At 34.3% G+C, this 24143-nt stretch overlaps 1 protein-coding gene across 1 annotated transcript in view; it reads right to left on the reverse strand.

Annotated features, from left to right (window-relative positions):
* Window positions 1-13170: 13170 nt before the first annotated feature.
* Window positions 13171-24143, reverse strand: part of TRHDE (thyrotropin releasing hormone degrading enzyme) — a 363340-nt gene continuing 352367 nt past the window's right edge. Inside the window, exons 18-19 of the mRNA XM_045555234.1 lie at window positions 20803-20884; window positions 13171-15738 (exon numbers count right to left, since the gene is read on the reverse strand). Coding sequence (XP_045411190.1) covers window positions 15595-15738; window positions 20803-20884 — 226 coding nt within the window. The 3' untranslated portion in view covers window positions 13171-15594. The remainder of the gene's footprint in view (window positions 15739-20802; window positions 20885-24143) is intronic.

Raw genomic sequence — 24143 nt, forward strand, 5'->3', positions numbered from 1 at the left:
CCCTCACACAACAACCTCCTGGAGAAAAGGAACCTAGCATTCCTTATCTGTGTCAGCCTGTGGCTAAAGCAGCAGAGGCAGGGGCTAAGACTCAAGGGGGAAAAAGCATTATATAATTGGTAAATAGCCTGTAATCAGCATCTAACAAATGATAATTTTTTAAATGCTCCTCACCACAAAAAGTTTGCAAAAGAATCAAAAGCAACTATGGCCAAAGCATGGTGTGTGGCAGAATGAAAACCAAGGAATAAATAGGCAAATTGTGAAAGATCTTGAATGTTAGGGCACAGGATGTTTTTCAACAGACCAAACAGAATCATTAAACATGATCCAAAGTGGGCTGTAGGAAGTCTGAACTGGCCACGTATAGGAAGCACAGAGAAACTGTTTAAAGGCAAGACACACATAGGGAACTCTAAACAGATACACAGAGTTAGGATTATTCTTATACAGTCGGCCTCCACAAACATCCCATGCCCATGTTGATCTATGGAAGAAATGCATTTACAACATTCTTTCAAATTTGTTTCTATTTTTTTCTGCTTCAGATTGAAATTTTGAGGGATATATTTATTTATTTATTTGACCAATGAAAATTGTTTGTGTATATATATTCAGTATAAAACATATCATTTTGAAATATGTATGCATTGTAGAATGGCTAAATTGAGCTAGTTAACATATGCATTACCTCACACATCTTTTTTGTGTATATGATAAGAACACTTAAAATACACTCAGCAATTTTCAAGAATAGAATATATTATCATTAACCATGATCACCATGTTGTATAATAGATCTCTTGAATGTATTCCTTCTACCTAACTGAAGTTTTGTATCCTTTGAACACCCCTCCCTTTCAGTCTTTAGTAATTATTTAATACCATTCTATTTCACTTGATGATATACCATAAGTTTTATAGACTTTCTTCACTCTTTTATATCCTTTCTTCTTTTAGTTTCTCTGATTGGATAATTTCAAATGAACTGTCTTCAAGTTCACTGATTCTTTCTTCTATTTGATTGAATCTGTTGTTGAAGCTTTCTACTGAATTTTTTAGTTCAGTCATTTTGTTCATCTGTAGGATTTTTCTGTTTTTTTTAAAGGATTCCTATTTCTTTGTTAAATTCTGTGTTCACATATTGTTTTTCTAATATCATTTAGTTATTTTTCCATGTTTTGTTGTAATTCACTTAACTTTGTTAAGAGGATTATTCTGAATTCTGTGAGTCAGTTCTTAGATTTTCATTTCTTTAGGGTCAGTTATTGGAGGTTGTTATTAATAGTTTCTTTGTTGGTGTCAGGTTTCCCTGATACTTTGTGATCCTTGTATGGTTGCATTGGTTTCTGTGCATTTGAGGGAGTATCCACCTCTTTCTGCCTTTATATTAATATGGTCACTTTGGCAGGGAAATGTGTTCATCAGTCAGTTCACCAGCCTGGTGTTCTGGTTGGGCCAGCTGGTAGGGTCAGGCAAATGGGGCTTGCTGTTGGGTTCTCTAACTGGGCAGGCCACTGTCTATGTTCTGAGATCCCACAGGTCTGTGACTGGGATCTGTCATCAGACAGGGCTGCAGTCTCAACTCTATTCAGCCATGGCCAAGTCAAGCAGGGCTGCTGGCTATGCTTCACAATTTCTTCTTGTCATGTGTGGTTGCAGGCTGTGCTCCCTGGGTGGGCAGTGCTATTGGCTGGGCTCTGCAATTGGGCAGGGCTACAACCTAGGCTCTGTAGTTTGGCAGAGTCATTTGCTGCGCTTCATGGTCTTGTGCGGTCACTATGCAGACAAACCTGTTTGGGTGGGCTGCAGTCTGTGCCCCTCAGTTGGGTGGAATTGCAGATTGGGCTTTGCAATTGGGAAGGGCTACAGATTATGCACAGCAATTGACCAGGGTTGTAGAGTGGGCTCTACTGTAGAGTGGGGCTGAAGGCAGGTTTTCATGGTTGGGCAAGGTGACTGGCTGGACACCCTGCTCATGTGGGCCAGAGGCTATGCTCTACAGGTAGGCAGCATTCCCTCCCATGTTTCTTGGCCAGGTGGAGCTGCCTGCCTCTGTGGTAGGTGAAGTTCCTGCTAGGTCGCTCTGGTCAGGTGCCACTGCCAAGATCTGCACTCCAGTTGCTGTGAGCCCCGCCCTCTTTTTTTATTTCTAGCTGACTCCAGGTGGTCTAGCCTTGCTGATTTATCTAGTGTTCACCCTGAGAGGAGACTGAAGTAGAACTTTCAGGAAGTCCTCGGAATGCTGGGGAAACTGGATGTCCACTTTCAGCTCCCTTTTACCTGGAGAAACCAAAGGCTCAGGAGAATCCTCTTGGTATAGCACTGTGCTGGCCTGGGGAAGGAGCAACTCAGTTAAGTGGAACCATTTCTTTTACTCTTATAATGTGTTTCTTCTTGCTTTTTGTTTTGTTTTGTTTTGTTTTGTTTTGTTTTTGCTACAAAGGGGTGGCTCAGCCTTTACCCCAGGTTCTAGGCTTTTCACAAAGACATTCTTGTCTGTGGATGGTTGCTAGTTGGGCTTCCTGTGAGTGGACCTCCTATTTCACATCTTCCTGACATCACCTCTAAACCATATTTTCTTATTTCCTGCATTCTTGATGCTTTGGCATCTGGCATCTTGCTAACCAGTAAGGGACTGCCCCTCCCAGTGTTAGATAATTCTCAGTATAGCAAACCACTCACCCAGAAATATGCCCTTCATATTGAACCAAAGAATCCAGAGTCCACACTTCCCAACTATCTGCTTTATTGAGCTATCACACAGGAGCCACTACTCACTGCCCTAAACACCCCAGAACCAGGTATCAGGCAAATAGGGTAGTCTGTATACCCCAGATCCCACTGAAATATTCCTAACTAGTCAATCATAAACCTTATTTTGTGTCACGCATTCCACACCCCCCCCCAAAGGCTCTTGCCCTTGCTGTCTCCTTGCTCTGTCTCTGCCCCTTGACTGATCCTGGTGCTCCCCCGTATGGCCCTTCATAGGGGGCCTTTCTACTGTTTCATGGGTTCTGTAAGTACAAAATCTTCTTTCTTGATGACAGTCATTTCCATTTTTGTGTGTCCTACTGTACATGATTAAATACTGTGTATATTTTAAAACAAGACCTTCAAGATTAAGCATGATGTCTGTAGGATCTTTGTAGATGCCTTTTAATGGGCTCAGGAAATTCCCTTTTATGCCTTTGTTACTGATAATATTTATCATGAACACATATTAGTTAACTTTGTTAAGTAACTGTGTATTCATCAACCTAGTCTTCTTTAACCTGTGGATATAGTGCTAATTTGTTTCTTAAAGACCTTTCATGAAAAATCCGAAGCAGAATCTGAGAAGCCTTATTATCAGATACTGTATAAGAAAAATTCAATTTTAATCACTTAAATTGTATAAAGAATTACAAAAAGTATGAAAGAAAAACTTAAAGGATTATATATATATTTGTTTATTTCCTTTCCTACAATATAAATATTTCCCTCACTCACATTGAAAGAAGACATTTATTTTATACCTTAGATTCTTCCCATAATAATCATTACTTCAGAAAAATAGTCTTCAAAATAAAAAGAGTTTGTTCTCATCAGCCCAGACAAAATTAAGTTAAGGCTAGTCAGAGCCTTTCTCAAGCTCTGGTGGACAAAAATGATGAATAAGAGAGATCCTCATGGTCTATCTTATTTAACTTTTTCCTATGTCATTAAGTATTCCTTTTAGCCCACGCTACCCCCTAACTTCTTATCTTGCATTTCATGGAAACCACAGGTAATGGTCAGGAATTTTTCTCCAACTCCATTTACTCCACAAAGCTTTCTTGAAAAGTTCAGTTTATACACAACTTTTCCTTTTCTCAATAGTGGCTTCAAGATATATATTATGTGTTTCCTATATTCTGTTTCATGTATACTTGTTGTTTGCCTAATAAGAAAATTTTTTTAGGCTAAGATTTATGCCTTATTTTAGTGTAATGTCAACATGGCATCTAATACAGGTTTGAGGACACAGTAGATCAGCAAACATACACCACTCATTTGTTCTTTAGTGACTGTAGTTTAGACCGTTAGCATTTAGTAAAGATTAAAAAGCATAGGAGTAGCATGAGATCCAGATGATTATATAATTTCACCTGACCTCTGTTTCATATTAAAATATCAATGAACAAAAGCTTAATACTATTTTCCCAGTCCAATCCAAGATCTTGCAAGAAATTTCAAAGACATAAATGGCATTATTTTCTTGGATAGATTTACATTTTGAGGCGATAAGGGAGATATTGTGAATGTTTCCTATATAAAGATAATTTGAGAAGGCAGCATGCACACAAAATCAAGTATTTGTGAGTTGATGGAATATTAAGTGGAAAATGAGCTTTTTTAAAATCATGGAATCTCCCTTAATAGTGAACAAAAATATCTTTAAAGAAACCACATAGACACTTACTTTTTTAAAAATTATACTTCTTGGTTAGTTCAGTTCTTCAACTAAAATTTCTTTCTCTCTTGTACATTTCACAACCTTTTGGCAGCTTTATTGTTGAAAAGCCAAGGTACATTCATAATTGCACCACAGTAGCATGCATTTATCATTGGCAAAGGTTCTGTGCTATAAATGAATTACTGTAATAGATGTGTCATGAAGTAGCATCTTATTATCCTCATCTTCTTCTACTTTCTCCACCAAGCAGGTCAAAGTCGATAACAAGTGTTGCTCTAAAGTGATATTTTTGGACAAATTAAAGGGATGAAGTGAGTTTTAAAGCTTTAGGTTTGTAATACTTTAAAACGATCAACACTTTCTTATTCTAGTTATGCCTCTAAATCCCTAAAACATTTCTTGCTCTGTGCTGTCTTTGCTCATACTGGAAAGCTATACTGGCACTTAGGTTGTTCTCAATCAGGAAAATGTGATTGAGAATTTATTATATTTGTGCTTTCTGTCAAAAATTGGAAATAGATACCATCTCTACCCTTGGGGAATTTGTAGTCTAGTTGGGAGATAAAACATATAAAATATCAAAAAAATGTGGAAAGGATAGTATAGCCAGTGAGAATGATACACACCTAAAAGAGAATCTGCTCAGAGGAGTTTTCAAATTGACAAAAAAATGTGGCTTTCAGTAAATTACTGTCTAATGTAGATTATAAAATTTCCAACTGGTTTTATTCTGATGTGTTTGAAAACATGGAGAAAGAAAAATCTTCTCCCTTCAAAAAGCTTTGGCAAGATATTTGCATAAAACCATTTTTTTGGCTATAATGTATGTTAATAGCTGCCATTTCTATGTTTCTGGGCTAGTGAGAGTAAAGTGATCAGAAGCATAGAAGTGTAGGGTTCTGTTATCCTGTTATTTTAGCTCCTGTATTAAGCCCTGAAGAAGGCAGTCCATGGTCTGTAAGCACAGAGAAATTGTTCCCAAACAACATATATTCCCATATAAACATAGCCAAACCACTGGATATACCCACCTAACCAAATGAGAAACTACTGGCAGGTTTCAGATATGATGGCACAATGATGTCTGGGGAAAAAAAAAATCTCATTTAATGATTTAAATGGGAGCAAAGATGGCATATTACTCACATATATAGAGAGAAGTTGTTACAATGGATAACAGGATTGGGATCCCCAAATTTTCACATGGCAAAATTTAACAAGAACAAAACATTAATATCTTGGCTTGGGTGTGAAAAACAGACAGCATTTAACTGACATATGGCTTAACAGTATTCAAACTTTGGACCTTTAGTTGAACCTAAGAGCTATGTGGATCAAGTTCATCTTTATAAGGAAGCTGCAAATTTAGGCATTACTAGAAGTATAGCAACTAGGGCATGACAAGTGATATTTTTCTTTATTCTTGCATTTTGGACAATCTATACTAGGTATGTATGACAAAATCAAACATCTCAAGTGATGAGTATTATAGTAAGTAAGGAAAGCATCTATAGTCAAAGCAAATGAGATATTTGTGTATGAAATTCAGGCAAAACATTTCCTTCATTTGAGTTGATCCAAGTAACTGAGAATGACTAGAAACTCAATACATGGGACCCCCTATTTGGAAATGAATTTGTGACAGAACAAGCACATGCTCATATATTAACCCTTACTTCAGAGTTCCTATGTTTTGTTACTAACCAGAAAGGGCAACCTGAGCTTTTTTCAGTTTCATTTACCCAAAGTTAGGTTTTGATATTTCCTTTTGCACTCGAGAGAACAGCCAGTTTCTATATATCCACATATCTACTGAACCATTTTTGTCAGTTCTAGAAACTCATGTCACTTGCTATTGAACCAAAAGTAATAATATTACACTTGAGTCTAAATTTCTCCTCTGAATCACCAAGTATAGTTTCATATGCGAGAATGTGAGAATTTTCAAACTAGCAAATTGAATATTGATTGTAAAAGATTGAAAAACTATTTTATTGTATAACATGGAACTTTAATTTTATTTTTAATATGTGCATATGCTTGGTTAAAAATTGTGTCATCTATTTTCAACCTTTCCTCACTTCCCATCCTCTCCTATTTAAAACATACACAAACACCTCAGAAACACTAGGTAGCTCTTGCTCTTCACAGGCAATGTGAATAGGATTGAAATTAATATTTACTTTTGGACTTGTGTTTATCATCTGAAACATTCCGTTTATTTCATTCAATTATTTCACTCAAATATCACTGGAAAATATTTGGGTCAACGAAGCACCAGAATAACTGTTGTCTATAAAATATATTCATGATATAAACTGCCTGGAGTTGTTTATACACCTGTTTCATCTTTGCATATTCTCTGTCTGCTGAAGTCCATCCATCAACGGTCTTAAATATGGCAAGCTTATTTTGCAATCCCTTTTTTCATGCTAAATTTTGGTGTATGTCTTCCTACTAGTGTTGGAATAAAGCCATTCCTATTAAGATTTAGCTTTAGGACTTCTACATAGATCTTTGCTCATTAAGCACTTTCCTCCTTTACTTTACCCAGGAGGCAGTTGTTGGAATTCTTGGGTAGACCTGAATTTGTCATAAATGTCTCAGTGAAGTTAGTCATCATGAGAATTCTGAGAACTTAATAATAAGCTACTAACTTAGAAGGTCTTATTCTACAGCAAAATTTCCTTTCTACATGGAAATGGGTTCAATTTTAAATCCTATGAAGACAATTACATACAGAGTAAAAGACGGAGAATGAAAAAAAATAACAAAAGGAGGACAAAAAAAATAGTTTTTTTTTTCAGTTATGACTTGAGTTATCCAATTAAATGATTTACACTCTATCAGCTTGCTAAGATATTCAAGAGGTGACAATATTTCTAGTTCTTCTTTTATTGAAAAAAAGATTACTTTGTATTCTAAAATATCTAATTATCTAGAGATTTTAGGAAAGGAAAGCAAATTTTAACAACCCAAGGCATGCCAGAACCAAAGGATTGAGGAATGAGGACAAAGATTCAAAAGTACAACCAAGCAGCTTCAATGTATCCAGATGCCCTTTGGGTCTTGTTTGACAATCCCAGGAACACATGTCACTTTCTATTATGCACACTGATATAGAAACAGCTTAAAACTTTCACTCTTCTTTTCACAATGCCAAGTAAAAATACAATGTCTGTTGCTGAAAAAGTCTCAATGCTTAGCTGGCAGCTCACATGAGAGAAAGAGGAGGGAGAGTAATGTGAAAAAAAAAAAAAAGAAAAATTGCAGAAAAGAATAATATTTCAGATGACAATAGTGTATAATAATTGCTTATGATGTGTTTACGTCCCTGCTATAACAATTTTAATGCATGTCATGCCTATTCTCTAATGTCAAGACTTGTAAAATGAGCACCGGAAAAAAATTTTTCCGTTCAGCAAATGAAAGGTTCAGCCGTTTAATGGCTAGCTCTTCTGGTGGGTCCCTCCTTTATTTCAAAACAAAAATTGCAAAATTGTTATTGCTAATAACAGTAGATGTGGAATTAGTCATACTCATCTACATAGGACTGTAGACAAAAGGTTATAAGACAAAGCCGGTGGGAGGAGAATGTCAGTGTCAGAACACAATGAAGACGAGGCATCCAACTGGATGGCACTGGACCACGCTCAGCTTTGCATGTGGCAGTTACGTGGCAGGGCAGCGAAGTCTGTTGTCCAACCTTGGTTGCTTTTCACTACCTTGCTAATTGAGAACACATTTTGGACTTCTGTATTTGTTAAAGAATGTCAAACAATGGTAAGAACTTAGATTTCTGAAAAATAGATACTTCCATAGCATTCTGTAACTAATGCTTAAGCTGATTTATGTTCAATTTGGTACTTCCTGCCAGCGGGTCTTAACTTTGACTGCATATTAGAATCATCTGGGGGCTTTAGAAAATGGTTCCCCATTCCAGAGAGTTTTTTTTAAATGGTTTGGAGTATGGCCCAGACATCAGTATGTTTTAAAATCAATTTAGGTGAGTCTAACGTAAAGTAGGGCAGAGAACCACTGCACCTAGCCAGTGTTTCCTGAAGTGCAGTCTAAATGGATTGCCTCCACCAGAATCATCTTACAATCCGTGTTCAAAATAGAGATGGCCATATACCAACACCTACTGAGACAGAATCTATAAGCTCCCTTGTGATTTTTAGAGAGAATCTTTGCTATCATGCTGGTATAATTTACTGATCATTTGACAGCCTCTCCAGGTAAAGATGCTACCCATGCTCTACTTCCCCAACTGATACTTTGCAATAGCCATTTTCTGACTCACAATTATCTTTTGGAAAGTGAAATAAATAATATATACGTATAGGTGTTCCTGGAGATACATACACACAGGTATATATATGTATATATTATAATATACTGTTAGATATAAACATATGTAATATGTATTACATATATATTGGAGATATATTACATATATACTGTAATGATATATATTACATATATACTGGAGATATACACATACATATAGATATATATTTACTCACACACACATAATGCAGACACTGGCTATATCCTCTAACAGGAATATTCTTGACTCTACTTTGGAAGGCCTTCCATTTCTCACCCTCATGCTCACAGCAGAGGAGGATTACCTATGGCTCTGTAAAGAAAATATTATATTATGGGTAAGGATCAAATGGGTGGGTATGTAGAATCAAGTTCTGATGTTCTCTGACCAATCCTTAAAAACAGAAAAACCCAGAGACATTGAAAAATACATTTTGAGTACTACTTAGGAAACGTATTATATATATTGTATATATATTATAGCCCTGTTGTTATTGCAAACTATTCTTGAAATTCAGAGCCTGAAAGTCTGCTGAATGCAGAAAACCTATTAAAAAGCAATCTGAAATGCATTTCAGGTGAAATCATTTTTTACCAAAGTGTAGATCATTTCATTTATTCTAAAGGCGTATAATTAGAAAGGAGACCAAATAGGTATTTTTTTCTTTTTACAATATAGCACAAATACATACTTCTTTATTCTAGCTTCAGCATGTGCAGAGTTTTGAAAAAGTCCATGTCAGAAAAGAGTGATTTTTTTCTCTTTTCATGGACATCTATAGTATATATATACCCAGACTTTTAAAAATGGATTCTCAAGTGAAAACAGAAGCATAAAAAAAAAACAGAAGGTATTATTTATTTTGGCCTTGTCTGCACATGTCAGAAAATTAAGACAGTGATGGATTATACATTACTATACAAAATTTTATTATCAGAGGCAAAATTCAAATTTGTTCTGCTTAAAATACAGAAGACAAATTTTCGTATTTACAAAAAATCTATATTATCAGTGTTTGGTCAGAATGGAATAAAAATTTCATGTTGAATACATATTGATTCAATTTTTACTGAATAATTTTAAAAGCATACGATAGAAAATATTTATATGCTAAACTAACACAAGGTTATTTATTTGGTAAATGCTTTAGTATCTTGTAATTACTAAAAGGACAGTTTATTTTTATTCTTAAATCAGAAAACATTAGAAAAGAAAAGAGTGCTTTTATTTGGTATATTTTAAATAAATCTGCTCATCTGGGGAGTGACTTTAGGAAAATAAACTTTGTTACTGAATAAATTCAAGTTCATTAGAAATAGTCCATATAATATTTTTAAAAAGTTATCTGATAAATTCAGTGGTGTCCTGGAAAGCCAATTATGAAAGCCCAATGGTAGAATTTCCCTTATAGTTCAAATAAGTGGGCAATGCATAAACTTCTTCATAGTCCTAATCTGTTTTAGTTTTGTAATCCTGTTTTCAAAGATTATGAAACTGCAAAAGGATTAAAATATAGCAGTGAAAAATGGCAAATATCTTCATATACGGTGATGCACAGGTAGCATCTAAACAGAGAATGTGAAATTGTTGCTACACAATATTTTAAAAGTTGCATATAACATTTGAGGGGAAATTAATTTGAAAGATATTTTGTGCTTGAGAAATGGCGGTTAATAACCTAATTTTAAATGAATAACAAAAACTTAATAATCAATGTTCTCACCCAGTAGGTCATAAGCTATGTAAAGGTGGGAACAGAATTGTGTACAAGAGCAAGTGCAATACTATGAACCCCGCAAGGATTAAAAAGGATAGCTACTACATGACTGACTTAAAAAATAAATTCACTGCACATTCAAAGCAGATGTTCTTCACTCCAGTGTAATATTTTCTATAAAATGTTTCACTCTTTCATTTACTTACATGACATAAAAAAAGTGTGTGATTAGAAGAAAGTTGACCCGTGCAGAGGCAAGTCAAAGCATTTATCTTAGACTGTGTCTCACACAGCAGCTCCATTGAAAATGGAACTTCAAGTAAATTAAGCCGTTGCAGTTCATCTACAGTTGTAAGCAGAAAGAAATACTTCTCTGACCTTATTGCTAAGCAAAAGGAAAGTTCTGACTAGACTAGTATGTCTCCTCCACATGCAAAGACAGAGGTTTAACCTCCTCTTTGTGGCCCACTGGTGAAAAGCTTTGCAATCCATTCTCCTTTTTTTCCACTTATTTTTCATGTCTCATTGGCTGGAGTATCTGTTAATTACCTGCTATAGCTTAAAACCCACTACACAACATACTAATGTGAAACGTTTTGATGAAAACCCTTTACAGAATGTATGAAGTAACCTTGTTAAGAAATGAGTGGTAAACCAGAATGCGCTAATTAACATTTCTTTCAAATGATCCAATGACAATGATGAAGTGAGCTAAATATTTATTCAAATCTCCTGTGTATAGACACTGGTCTGTATGGATAAACATTACGTTTTCATCCATGCTGGAGGCAAATTAATGACTAACTTGAGCCATACAAGGCTTGGGTTTTCAGAGTTTTGAATCCCAGCTAATACCATTAATTAATTATGTAAACTGATAACAACTCAGCCTCAGTCTATTTGATAAATTAGATCTAATGACATTTCTCAGGGTTGTTAATTGAGATGATACCTATAAAATGCTTGGCATTTAGTAGACACTCAAATTTTGGTTCCTTCCCTGTAACCTAAACTCATTTAACATTAATACAACACAAAAAAATTAAGTGGGAACAAAATAAAGAAGCAGTCATTTTTTCTTTTTTCTCAGTGCAGTAATACATGAAGAAGGAATGTCCAAAAGATAAATATCTTCAAAGGATTATCTATTAAATATCCAAAACAAAAGCCATTAAAGTGCCATGTTTTCAAAATCTGGGGTAAAAATCATACTGCCTACTAGTACCGACAGTTTGTGAAAAACCTATTTAAAAAATAAAATGCATGCAATGGCACATATGTAGTATATTTAACATTAAAACATATATTTTAACAACTGCTTTTATTAAATATTTGACAGATTTAAAACTTTAAACTTTAAAATAAAATTTAAAAATTTTTAAAATAGAAAATAAAAACTACTAGAGTACATTTTTTAGACTTTTCCTGAATCTATATCATATTAAACAAAATATTTTATTTAAAAAAAGATTTCTTCATTAATTCAAAGCAATTAAATTAAAGGCTACTCTTATATAATGAAAATTTGGAATTCTAGAATAATTTACAAGAACATGTTTGCACTCAAGTTCACATATACTGATTTGAACAAATAAATTACTACCTAGAATAAGTATCATTGGATCTGCTTTAAAGAATATATAATTAACTTAAAATTAATACATTGTAAATATACAAATAGTATGCTAAAACCATTTTAGAAAACTTGATCTATTTTTTCATAAGTAGACTAGACATTCTTCCTGCAACTTACTGATACTACTAAATTGCTCAAAAAGCTTTTCTTAAGGACAAATTCTATTCCAATTTATATTCCAATTATTAGAGTTTAAACTATATTATTTTGTTATAATTTCAAAATGTTACATATTTCTGTAAAATACCATTAAGTGCTCTGAAATCAAACAATGAAAATTATACTAAGTACCATACAAGTTTTGAGAACTAGTGTATAAAAATAGTTGCATAATCTTATCTATTACCTAAAAATGATTTACTTCCTCTCTGTAGCACATAATTATTTTTCATGTTGCCCTTATTCTGACTGGTCCATTATTTCTTTTTTTTTTTTTTTTTTTTCATTTATTTGGATGTGAATTCCTTCAGGCCTTATTCATCTTTGCCTTCCATAAACAAATTTAGTTTGTTTCTGTCAGGAGTCAAATAAAATATGTAAAAGTTTTTTGAAAATTAAATACATTTTATAAATACATGGCATAACCTTAATTACCTTGTAAGATATTATAGTTATGATATTTGTAAATGATACTATTGTAAAAATCTGAGTCCTGTGATATGACTAGAACAATAGTTCTAGAAACAATAAAAACCAAGGTGAGTTTAAGGCCCACCTAAATTACATGTTAGTAAAACTCAATAATATACCTAGCATTGTGGATACTAACCTTGGAGATTGAGATTGTGTATTTTAAAAACTTCAAAGATTATAAGAAGATTTTAAGGAAAATATGTAAAAATGGGGATTTTATTTACAAATTACCTGGAGATGTTGAGTACTCAATGGGGTAAATAATTTAGTCCTTTCTAATTGAATCCAAGTTTTGCTCTTGTACATATATTGGCATAGTAAATTTTTAAGACTGTTGGACACTTTCAACAATTTGTTATTTCATGCATACATATGATTTTTAAAACAGACAAAGAAGAGAGAAAAGATAAAAACTCTAAGTAGAAAATAGAATTTTATAACTATATTTTACAGAATATTCCAAGAGATATCATTGGTTATTTTATTATTTTGAAAATATTACTTATTTAAACAACTAAAAAATGTTAAAGATAATTTCAACATTGGAAAGGATAAATTATTGAAAAATATGTAGAACAAAAACATCATCTAAATGTCATTGATATCGCTATACTGTTGAACAAATATTATATGAGGTATTGAACATTGCACATAATTATACATTTAAGATTTGATATTGTAGCTAAATCAGTTGTTCAAGGCCACTAAAATACTGAAAGAAGATTACAATTATTAACACTGGGGAGGAAAAAAGAACTACAAAAGTGGTTCTAACTCAAATCTAGAAATGGTAATTCTACTCAAAACAAAAATCTACAACTACAAGAATTTTCAGTAATTCATGACGCAGAACAAGACATCCACCTCTAATTTTTTATCTTTTCTATTACATGACTTCAGTGGTGATATGGTGCATGTTTTATAACAGCACAGGAGTGTGATATTTATTATTGTTATGTTTCAGAACTTTTCCCTTTAATTAAGAATTTCATAAATGTGATGTGTGTAGTTGGATTTTATCATTTCCGATAGGTGGGATAACTTTTAGATTTTATACTAAGCATTACCATGTCTTCTTTACAGCACACGGAATACTTAAAATGAATGTATTTGAACTGAATGAAGTGCTGAAAAATCAGGTAGGAGTAATAGGTATTAATTGCTTAAATAATAAAATTCAATTTTTGGTGGTACTTATTTTATGGATTAGGAAATTGCTCTTCTTTTCTACAAATTTAAAACAATTCTATGGCTCCAGTTTCTAAAATCTTTATTTTTCAGTATTCAATGATTATTAGTGTTAGAATATATTTGTTTCAATGATTTGCAAGATTTGGAGGAACAGAAAACCTCAGGAAGATAGGAAGTGTTCCACAAATATTTGGCTTATGTATAGTAGTTGTATTGGTAATTTATAATTGTAAACTTAAAATATGTTAATTTTGAAGCATCTAAGCAATGTTTGAAGAGCTGGCCTACTGGGTGAGAATACCATTTAAAAACATTTGTGTTACGTAACACACAGCCATGAAAATGGTTATTCAAAATTCCCAGGTAGAACAGGGTTGTCAGTGCCAAAAGAATAGCTTTGTACGTTAACACAAGAAAAGTAACCTTTCATCTAAAGCGATGGCACAACTGGTATCAAAGGTCATTAAATGCTGATAGACCCAGTTGAGGTATGGCTGCTTACTAGAGGATTAGAGCAACACACACAGAAAGACCAACACAGAGAATTTTTAACTCTCTTGACTACCCCAAATAAGGTGGGAAAACAAGAGGGAAAATAAACACTTTCTCAGCACTGATAATTATAAGTTTATACTACTGTTTCATGCAATAGGAGGTTTGGCCAAAAATGATGACAGATTCTATGTGCAAGGATACTACTCAGGAGAATTAGAAGAGTGGTTAATTTATACATAAGTTTTGTTTGAATTCATCTTCATGTAGTAGAATAGACCATTGTTCAAGAAGTAGATGGAAAATCCATAACACTTGAGAAACTTAGCCAACAGGAAGGATAATATTGAGATAAATTCTTTTAAGCTTTTTCCAAGGCCTTATAAGTTTATAAAAAGAAATAAATTTTCTTTGATCTGAAGAGATTCTTTGCACATGTGCAGTGTACAACATACTATATACATACGGGGCTTCCCTATGTACATATACATATGCATACACTATCTATATGCCTTTTTAAATGTATACACAGCTTCAACTCAAAAAAAATGAGTTAGCAACCACATTAATCATTGCCAGACAATCCAAGTGCTGAAATAAGTGACGGTGATCACTTACTTACAGGGGTACTTGACCTCTCACATTGCCCAAGACTGAGAATAATTCCCTTTAGTTTTTCTTCCATTGCAACACTGATTGTCATATATAATTTTTGTGCTTTTGCATAATGCCCATCCTGGATGTAACATATATTCACATACAACATTGGACATTTTAAACAAGCATGCTGGAACACAGGCAGGACCATACATCCATGCACAGAATATTCTGAATATGTTTTTCCAAACTGACTGCAACATCGACATGCATCACTATCATATTTGGTCCTGTACAGCAATGAATGTACAGCGGTAGCAATCATGGCTAGTTTCACTTGCAAGATTTTCTTTAGAGAAGAACACCCAGTAGAGAAATAAAACAGAATGAATGAAACAAATAAAAAATATCCCTCAAAACCAAAAAATTAAAAAAAAAATTTCCTCCCACATGTTAACACTGAAAATCTGGCCATTTTCCATGTAAAACATTTTCCTCATTCCACATAAAGCAAGTCTTCTCACAAAATTTTGAGTTGAGTTGTTTCTAAGAGACACATATTAATGTCTCAGAGCTTTTCCTAACCATTGGAAAAGCTCATCTTGATAAAGCATTTTCCAGCGCACATTGGCTTCAACAGTTTCCACAGCTCGTGTGAAAGAAGCGGCAGCTACGCCATCGTAGCTCTTCATGAAGTTCTTTAGCTGAAAACCAAAATTTTAAAATGGTAAATCTACATGTCTTAAAATGAACTCATGTTCAACATATACAAACAAGAATCTATTTTAAACAAAGTGCCACAATCGCTACAGAAGGTATATTTAATATTGTGGAGTGAGCTTGGTAATGAAATGCAATATAACAGATTGTGTCAATTAGATGTGATGTAATTGATTTGGAACAGAAAGGAAAAAAGAATGGACATTACAATTTAAATAGCTCCAAATTCAGCTTCATGTTTCATGAATAGATATTAAAACAGACATCTTTAATTTATCTTTTCAAAATAGGTTGATGGGATTGTGGTCAAGACTAGTTATAATTGCAAGGCATATACAATGTATGAAGTAACCTTAAAAACTAAATATTCACTTTCTGTTTGTAGAGAGAAAATTATTCCTCATCTTCTCCAAATAAGTGGTATAGGGCTTGACACTATCTTTAATGTCAAGGGATTATCAAAGTTATTGGGGGGTGGGGAAAAATGGTGCTATGAAAACTGAGTGATTAATGACATTGCAATCACCTGAGTAACTAGATTTAGAAAGAATAAGGGAAGAATATGGCCTCATTTAGCTAGAGAATTTAAGTTATGTTTTTAAATGTTTTGCTATAGTTTTTATTAATATAAGATTTTATTCAGAGAGTTCACACACTCTAGGAATACTCAGTGATTTTACTTCAAGATTAAATACTAGCAGTTTTTCTTTTCTGTTCAACATGTCTTAAGAAACTGGCAACGGATTAACAATTGTGATGCTAATAGACAAATGTGAAAAATCAACTTGCAACACAGAAGCATCATGTGGCCTAATTAGTGTGGGGTGTGATCCCTCATGCGGTGGCGCCACGTGGAGGATGTGGCAGGAGGGAAAAGTAGTGCATCAAGATTGGCGCGGGGGCAGGGAGGAGTGGTGGTGGTGGTAGGGGTGTTCGAAATGTAGTTAATTATATCTTTCTGAATTAATTTAGAAGTTAGTCCATGGACAGCTTGGTTTGCTTATGATAATGTTACTTTGATTATGTGATACTTTTGGGTTTTCTCAAAGTTTATCCTCTACTCTCCTAAAAAGCCCTTTGCCCAGGAGCATTATTAACAGTGGATAACCGTATCTCAGAGCTATTATAGATCCTTTAGAAGACTTCAAAATCACTGTGCTTTTATGGCTAATATGTGGAATAGCCAATGTATAACAAAGAATTATCTGTGCTATCCTTAAAACTGATTTGACATTTGATCAAGTTTACACATATTAAGGAAACAGGAGGAAGGGAAAAGATTGGCATTTATTATCTTCATTGTTCCAGAAATCATGCCATATATATATATACATACACACACATATATAAAAATCATAACTGTAAACTTTGGCTGATTAACACAATAATACATTTATATTTATATATTTATGTTTGGACTCATTCAGTCTATGTCCTTAGAGCAACAAATAATGTATTTTATCTGTTTTGAATTTTTTGTTTCAATTTATTACAAAAAAATAACATTACAATGGCATTATTTACATATTATATGTCAATCAGGAAAAAAAAATTACATCTACTCCTTTTAAAATACGTTCTGCTTTATTACGTTCTTCCTAGGTAGTCACTGAATACACCCAGGTAGTGATAAATGACCCTGTGGCAACTTTAACTCTGAGGAGCAAGCTCTTGGCCTCTCTATGAGATAGATGGCAAGCCGGCCTGAACACTGAAGAACAACTCTTAAGTCCTCCTTCAAGGCAAATTATGGGTTGAAATATGAATGTGTTATTGACACAAGGATAGTAGGTCAGATTATCCTGCAGGAGAATTCTCAATAGAAAACGTAACTGGTGGATCTCTAGAGATTCATTTCTTAAATCACTATTTAAGTGCACTGAATACTTCCCTCGTGAGCTCAGAGAGCCTGGGGTGACTCATATGCATCTTAAGAGGAGCTTTTTCATCAGAACACATCTGGCCCACTTTCCACAGTGGCCATAAATTGATCTTATGCCCCATATTCCTCCACAGCTCTAATGGCAAACACGTGGTCAGAGCGGCCGTCTTGCTAGTCCTAGAGTGTGCTGGAAGCACCCGGTAGACCCCTGCTGCCCTGGAGAGCGCTCACGGTAGATGCAAGGCATTTAGCATTCCAGTTTGCTTATTTCTTCAGCTCTTTCGTAGGTTTTCTGCTGCCATTAACTGTTTTTTATTGTGTCTCCTAAATATTTATCCCATGTTACGCTTTTATTTTTACATGTTGCAAGTTAGACACTTTACAAAATAACATTTAGTAAGATGGCAGTGTCCTTTGTACTGCCTGATCTTATAAGCAGAAAACTTCTAGGCATGTCTGTTAATTTCTCTATTTAAAAAGATTTTAGCATTTTAAAAAACCTCTTATTTCGGGGTACCCTAGACCCCAACATTGTAAAATGAACTTTTTAGAGTAAATTGCAAAACATAATATACTCTTAGTGAGTACATAAATGAATAGAATTAGCTATTGCCCTATTGTGAGGTTTATTTCTTCTATTTTAAAACTGTAAATGGGATGTCTGTGATGCACAGGATCTATGCTCCTCTACAACAGTGCTATGTATTAGGTAGAAGAGGCAGAAAGATGGGTGTGTAAAAGGATTGGTTAATGGGCATTAGTGTGGAAAAATGATAATGACCCTCTGAAGTTCCGAGAGATTGTATCTCCATTAGTTTAAAATTAAGGAAATGATAGATTGCCTTGTGGAGAAATATTGTTCAAATTGCTAGAGCCATGTAATTAACAGGAAACTCTAGTTTCAGGTACCAGAATGCAGTCTTGGGGAAGGGACCAGGGAAGAATATAAGTTTCTTTACTGAATACACCTAAAGCTGTTGTAGATCATTAAAATCTCAAATGCGTTATCAGAATTCATAAAGATGCTGATTCCCTTTTGATCTATAAACCCTTGGAAATGAGAATTGGCCTAACTAAAGGGAGCACATTGGATTTTCTGCTTATGGGGCTCATGAGTTATGGGAGAATGTGAGTGAATTTTCCTCAGCCCTTTCCTTTTAAGAAAGAGAAGTTATGGTCACTACAAACCAAAGCCCCACCCCACCCGACAACAGTGTTTCCTAATCCTATAGATGATGATTAGATGATGAAAGTATTAAAAAGCCTCAGGCAGAAGCTGTTAAACTATAAAGTCAGAGCAAGGAACTCCTTAGTGAGGGGATTCATCACTCTTTCCACTGAGAGTTTGTATTGTGAAGTTAGCTACTTTGCAGATAAGGAAATAAAAGCCACAATTTAGTTTCAGTTTTGGAATTGCACCTTTCATGATGGGCACATGTTGAAACATCTAAAATGGCAATTAAAGTGTGAAAAATTAAATACATAAGTGAACTGTGTAAGACAAAATGGTCAGTATGTGATAAAATCAATTAAATGTCCATTTAAAAGATTTTTTTTTTCCTGTGGCCTGGGTATTACCAAGTCAAGGGAAATATGAAAGGCAGACAGAGTTAGAGGAAAAAACGAAAAAGGAAGAAGGGAGAGGGGATAGGAGAGAGGTGGGGAGGAGAGGGGAAAAAAGAGAGGAAGAGAAGAGAAAAGGGGAGGGAGTATGAAGGGAGCAAAAGGAGGGAAGAGGAAACGAAAGGGAGAAGAAGGATCTTTCACTTCTATGTTCACTTCAATGGCTGCACTGGTTGTGACTAAATAAGTCTTTCATTCTCAAATTATTGAATGTAACATCATGAAATTAAAAGTACTTCATTTAAATACAGAGCAAATTGGAAGGAATCATCAATTTAATTACTCTTACTTTCTGTTTCCTATGGATATGAAGAAAGTCCTTTCCATTTAGCTTCCTTTATTAATAAAATATAGTAAAAAGTGTTCTGGGGCTTTCAAAACTAAATCCTTCAGGGTTGGGAAGACACATAGCAGGGATAAAAGCTGAATTTCAAATCATTACAATCAGAGACTTAGCTTAGCTTAGCTTAGCTTATGGTGTGAAAGAATCCAACTTAGTGCATGGGGGATGATCATAGGAAACAGAGCAATATTAGAACATATTAAGGATGGTGCCAGGGTGGATGCTGCTGGGGGAATGCTGCATGCTGCGATTAGCTCTGGGTCACAGCATAAGGCATTCTGTCAGGGAAAACTGAAGAAGCCATGATTCTCAATGCCAAATAGCAGCTATATTTCATAATGGAAAAGAGCAGCAGAGGAAAAGGCAACAGGATATTTGAAGCCCAACTCATTGTGATCAGTTAAAAGAATCTATTTTTCATTCCTCCTTCCTGCCTTGTCCCTCCTTATTTCTCATCTCTTATATATTAGTGATGTGAGTTAATGGTAAAACAAACAAACAAAAAACCCCCAAACCTAAGTGGTTTACATTTTCAGAGAAATAAACTAGAAAGAACCTAAAAAGGACATGTTATATACTCTGCAACCTGAACACTACTCCTTAAAAAATCAAGTTTATTTTCATCAATGAAATTCATTTGTGATTGTACCAAGCACAGTTTTAAGACAAACTATTAATGTCAATATGTATTGCTAGATATGTTTCCTTTTATGCATAAGAATTTGTTCCATTTAACAAGCTAGATAGCACGAAGCATTATTATTATGTCCAGTTATCCATTATCTATTTAGGACTCACCACAAAGCAGTAACACTAATGTTCTATACATCAACATCAACCTCAATCTTTTATACAAATACCGAGTCACTGATGGGAGTAAATTAGATTCATAGAATCATTTGAAGAGGAGCTGACTGGCTCAATGATTTCTGAAGTGAATTTTGCAACTCCAGGTTTGAAAATCATTGCATTCAAACACTTTTCATAGGCACTTAATGTTTAATATGTTAGAAATATCTTTGCAAATAATGAATTGAGTCAAGTCTTTAATATGAGGATGTGGGGTGTGTGTGTGTGTGTATACATGTGTATGTATAAAAGGAATGAATGTGAATCTGCTGGAAAGAAATGGTTGAAGTAAATGAATAATTTCATATGTTTATAAAGGAAAAGAATTAGAACTCAGCTTAAAATATTTACCTCTTTGAGTTCACCTTCAGTATTAAGAAATTCTGTGACTCCACTGATAAGCTTGGAATTCATAAATAATGCTTCTCCATACCTTAAAAGATAAAAATAATAGTCTTATTGTCAATACAGGTAGTAATTTAAAAGATATTACCATAAATATTTCTTAGAGTTTTTCTCAAGGGTTCCATTGACCAATGTTGTCAGAGACTGCCAGATCTCCGAGCATTCAAGGGGGTTTCTCTGGGGAATTAAGGAGGTGAAAAGAGCTGTGGCTATGGGATACCATCAGATCCCACTTGACTTGGTTCTCAGCGTTTCAGAGAAGTCTAAGTTGTGGTATTTTTTTTTTTTTTAAAGGAGGTCCTCTCATTAGATTTAGGGACTACTAGCATATTTCTAAGCCAAGGCCTAAGAAATAAATATTTTAAAATTTTCAACTATAAAGTAACCTAACTTGCCGTAAAGGAAAAGAATCCCAATAAAAGAAAAGACTGGAGACCAACTTGGGCATCATCACTATGTCACACAGAGCTTTTGGTCCATTCAGTCATAATTGACATTTGCAATTTCCTATTTCATTCTTAGAAACTGAGCCAAATTTCTCAAAAATGTTCCCCCAAATATTAGCTTTTTTGTTAATGTGGGCATTAAAATAGAATAGCTAGTTGTTCATTTGAATTGTAGAATCCTTGTACCACAGACATAATTACTTGACTTGGATACAGGCAAGGAACTATTTGTGCCAGTAAGTTGGAACAAATTCTCATTTTGCTGATTTTTCCCTAATATGCTAAGGATACCTATCACAGGCTATCATACTGTTAGAACTAAGGTAAGTACACTAAAAATAAGGCTGGGTTTTTAGAAGCAAAGGTCCAGCCACTGTTATGAAGAAGTTTTCTAATGCTTCCCTAACATGGGATTTTAAGTAACTTAGCTTCTGGAGAATTGAGTTTACTCAGCCATAAAATGAGGGAACTGAACTGGATGACCACTGTGATTTGTTTTAATTCTAACATTTAACTATTTTATGGGAAAAAAGTTAACTACTTAGTTACTACTTTGTTACTTAACAAAAAAATAAGCATTCAATAACAATATAAAGGATCATCAGTAATCAGTATATGGTTACAAAAGTGGCCTACTATCTAGGAAAACAATTCTTTTTCTAAGAGAGTATCAACTGTTTCTACTAATACTGTCACATGAAGATGAATAAGGCACGATCCCTTCCTTAAAGGTATTCTACTGTCCAGTTGAAGGGCTAGACATCTAAACAGATAATTTTCATTTAATGTGGCTAAATGCAGTGATGATAAAATTACACACAGTGCTCAGACAAGGTCTCTTTAGCTGTGGGGTCTTAAGAATGGCTTCCAGGAGATGATGGCATCTAGATTGAGTAGGGAGTAGTTCTGAGCAGCAGGGAAGAAAGTAATTTTAGGCAGAGGACCAACATAAACATAGGCAAAGAGGTGTGAAATGACATGGTGTGTGCAGACAACTATAAGCAGTTTGGTATTAAGAGGGCATAATTTGTGAGGCAGGGATAGAAGAACAAGAAGCTGAGGCGTTATGCAGAGAACATATTAAGTAGTTTAGATTGTAAGTGTGGCAAAGAATGATTAAAAGTTTACAGCAGGGAAAACACATTTGGTTTTCAGAAAGACTCTTGGAACAAAGGGAAGAGGCTAATGTGCATGTGTGTAGTGGTGAGTATAATTACAGAGGCAGAGAGGCAAAGGCTATTTTAAGGTACTACCAAGAGTTGAGAACCTGCAGTAGAGAAGGGGTAGCAGGAAAAGTAAGGAAGAATTCAAGAAATATTTAGGAATTTTTAAACTGATAAGATCTCAGGCCTAACTATTATATATAGCCAGGGAAAAGGGGAAACCTATGTAGACTTCCAAGTGTTTGGTTTGCGTGATCGGTCAGATGGCTGTAAGGTTTACTCAGAGGACAAAGGGAAAATCATGGATTTAGCTTTGCAGGCACACTCCAAAAGAGGAGCTCCATGGGCAATTGTCTATCACAGGGTGAAGCTTAGGTGAGATGTCTGAGTTAGAGACATAGATTTGGGAGTGATTGAAACCATGAGAGTAGATGCCAACTAAAATCAAGAAGAACCTGCAGAGTGGGAAGAAAAGAGTACCTTGGACAGAGCCCCCATGAACTCCAGCGTTCAAGGATTGACAGAGGAGTAGGGTCAGATGAAGATGCTCCTATTTTTTAAGATAAACACTATCATATTTGTAGATAGGCTGAAACCTTAACCTTTCTACCTTTTGGATGGAGATTGCACACTCTCAGTGAGACTAAATAGGCATACCAAGAACAAAACATGTTTTGGTAGGCAATAAACAATATATGCCTATATACACATTGCATTGAACTCTGAACTACAACACCACTCCCTAAAGAAACTGTGTATTGCTAGATATTTGCTATTTTTAAGTGAAATGCTTGTATACATTCATTTTACCTTAAGTGTATGACTATTCACTCTATTAGATCCGTAACAAAGCAAGCTCTAATATTCCAATTATTCCAATTTCTGAACTGAAAATATAAAAAAAGTCAGTATGTTTCATAGGAATATCAGTGCTTTTTGACAATGAAATATCTGTAGATAGAAATGTGTTTTAATATGACAATCCATTCCAATCAAACTCATTATACCAGGGCAACTGATAAAGGTGTGCTTAAAATAATAAAGTTTATATATCAGCTTTTAAGAGAAAGAATAGTAGGTCTGCTTACTGTCTGGGAACATTGAAGGTAGAGAGAAACATGAAGCATCTACATGCTCCATAATAAATTTAATTTTAAAAGACCTTAGAGATTATCAGAGTAATAAATTAGCATGTATTAAAATATATTTAAATACATAATGAAATATTTTCTAAAATTGAGGCTAAAGAATTCTCACCATGAAACAAGACATCCTGGGAATAAATTTTACTGCAACTGGAATCATGCATTGATTCAAATGATTAATGTTCCTTCTCTACATTATGGTTTTATTTCAGGTGTTTTATGATGTTCATATTTAAAGAAAATTTAAAAGAATTCTACAGAAGTAATTAAAGTTTTCTTGTTATAATACCTTTATATCTGATTTATAAATTATTTTTTCTATAACATGTTCAATATATAGAGAGTTTTATGGTATAATTTCTTCAACTTTGGACAGTTTGATACATTCTCCAGAAAAGTTGCTTGGCTAAACCTTTTGCATTTTCCCCATTTCCACATATAATTAATTAAGGAAATCAATCTTTAATGCATGAGTAATGTTATAGAATCATTAAAATAATTCTGAGTATCACAGGAGTGGCAAGTCCATCTTG

The sequence above is a fragment of the Lemur catta genome, chromosome 6 (genome assembly GCF_020740605.2).
Source record: "Lemur catta isolate mLemCat1 chromosome 6, mLemCat1.pri, whole genome shotgun sequence".
NCBI classification, from domain to species: domain Eukaryota; kingdom Metazoa; phylum Chordata; class Mammalia; order Primates; family Lemuridae; genus Lemur; species Lemur catta.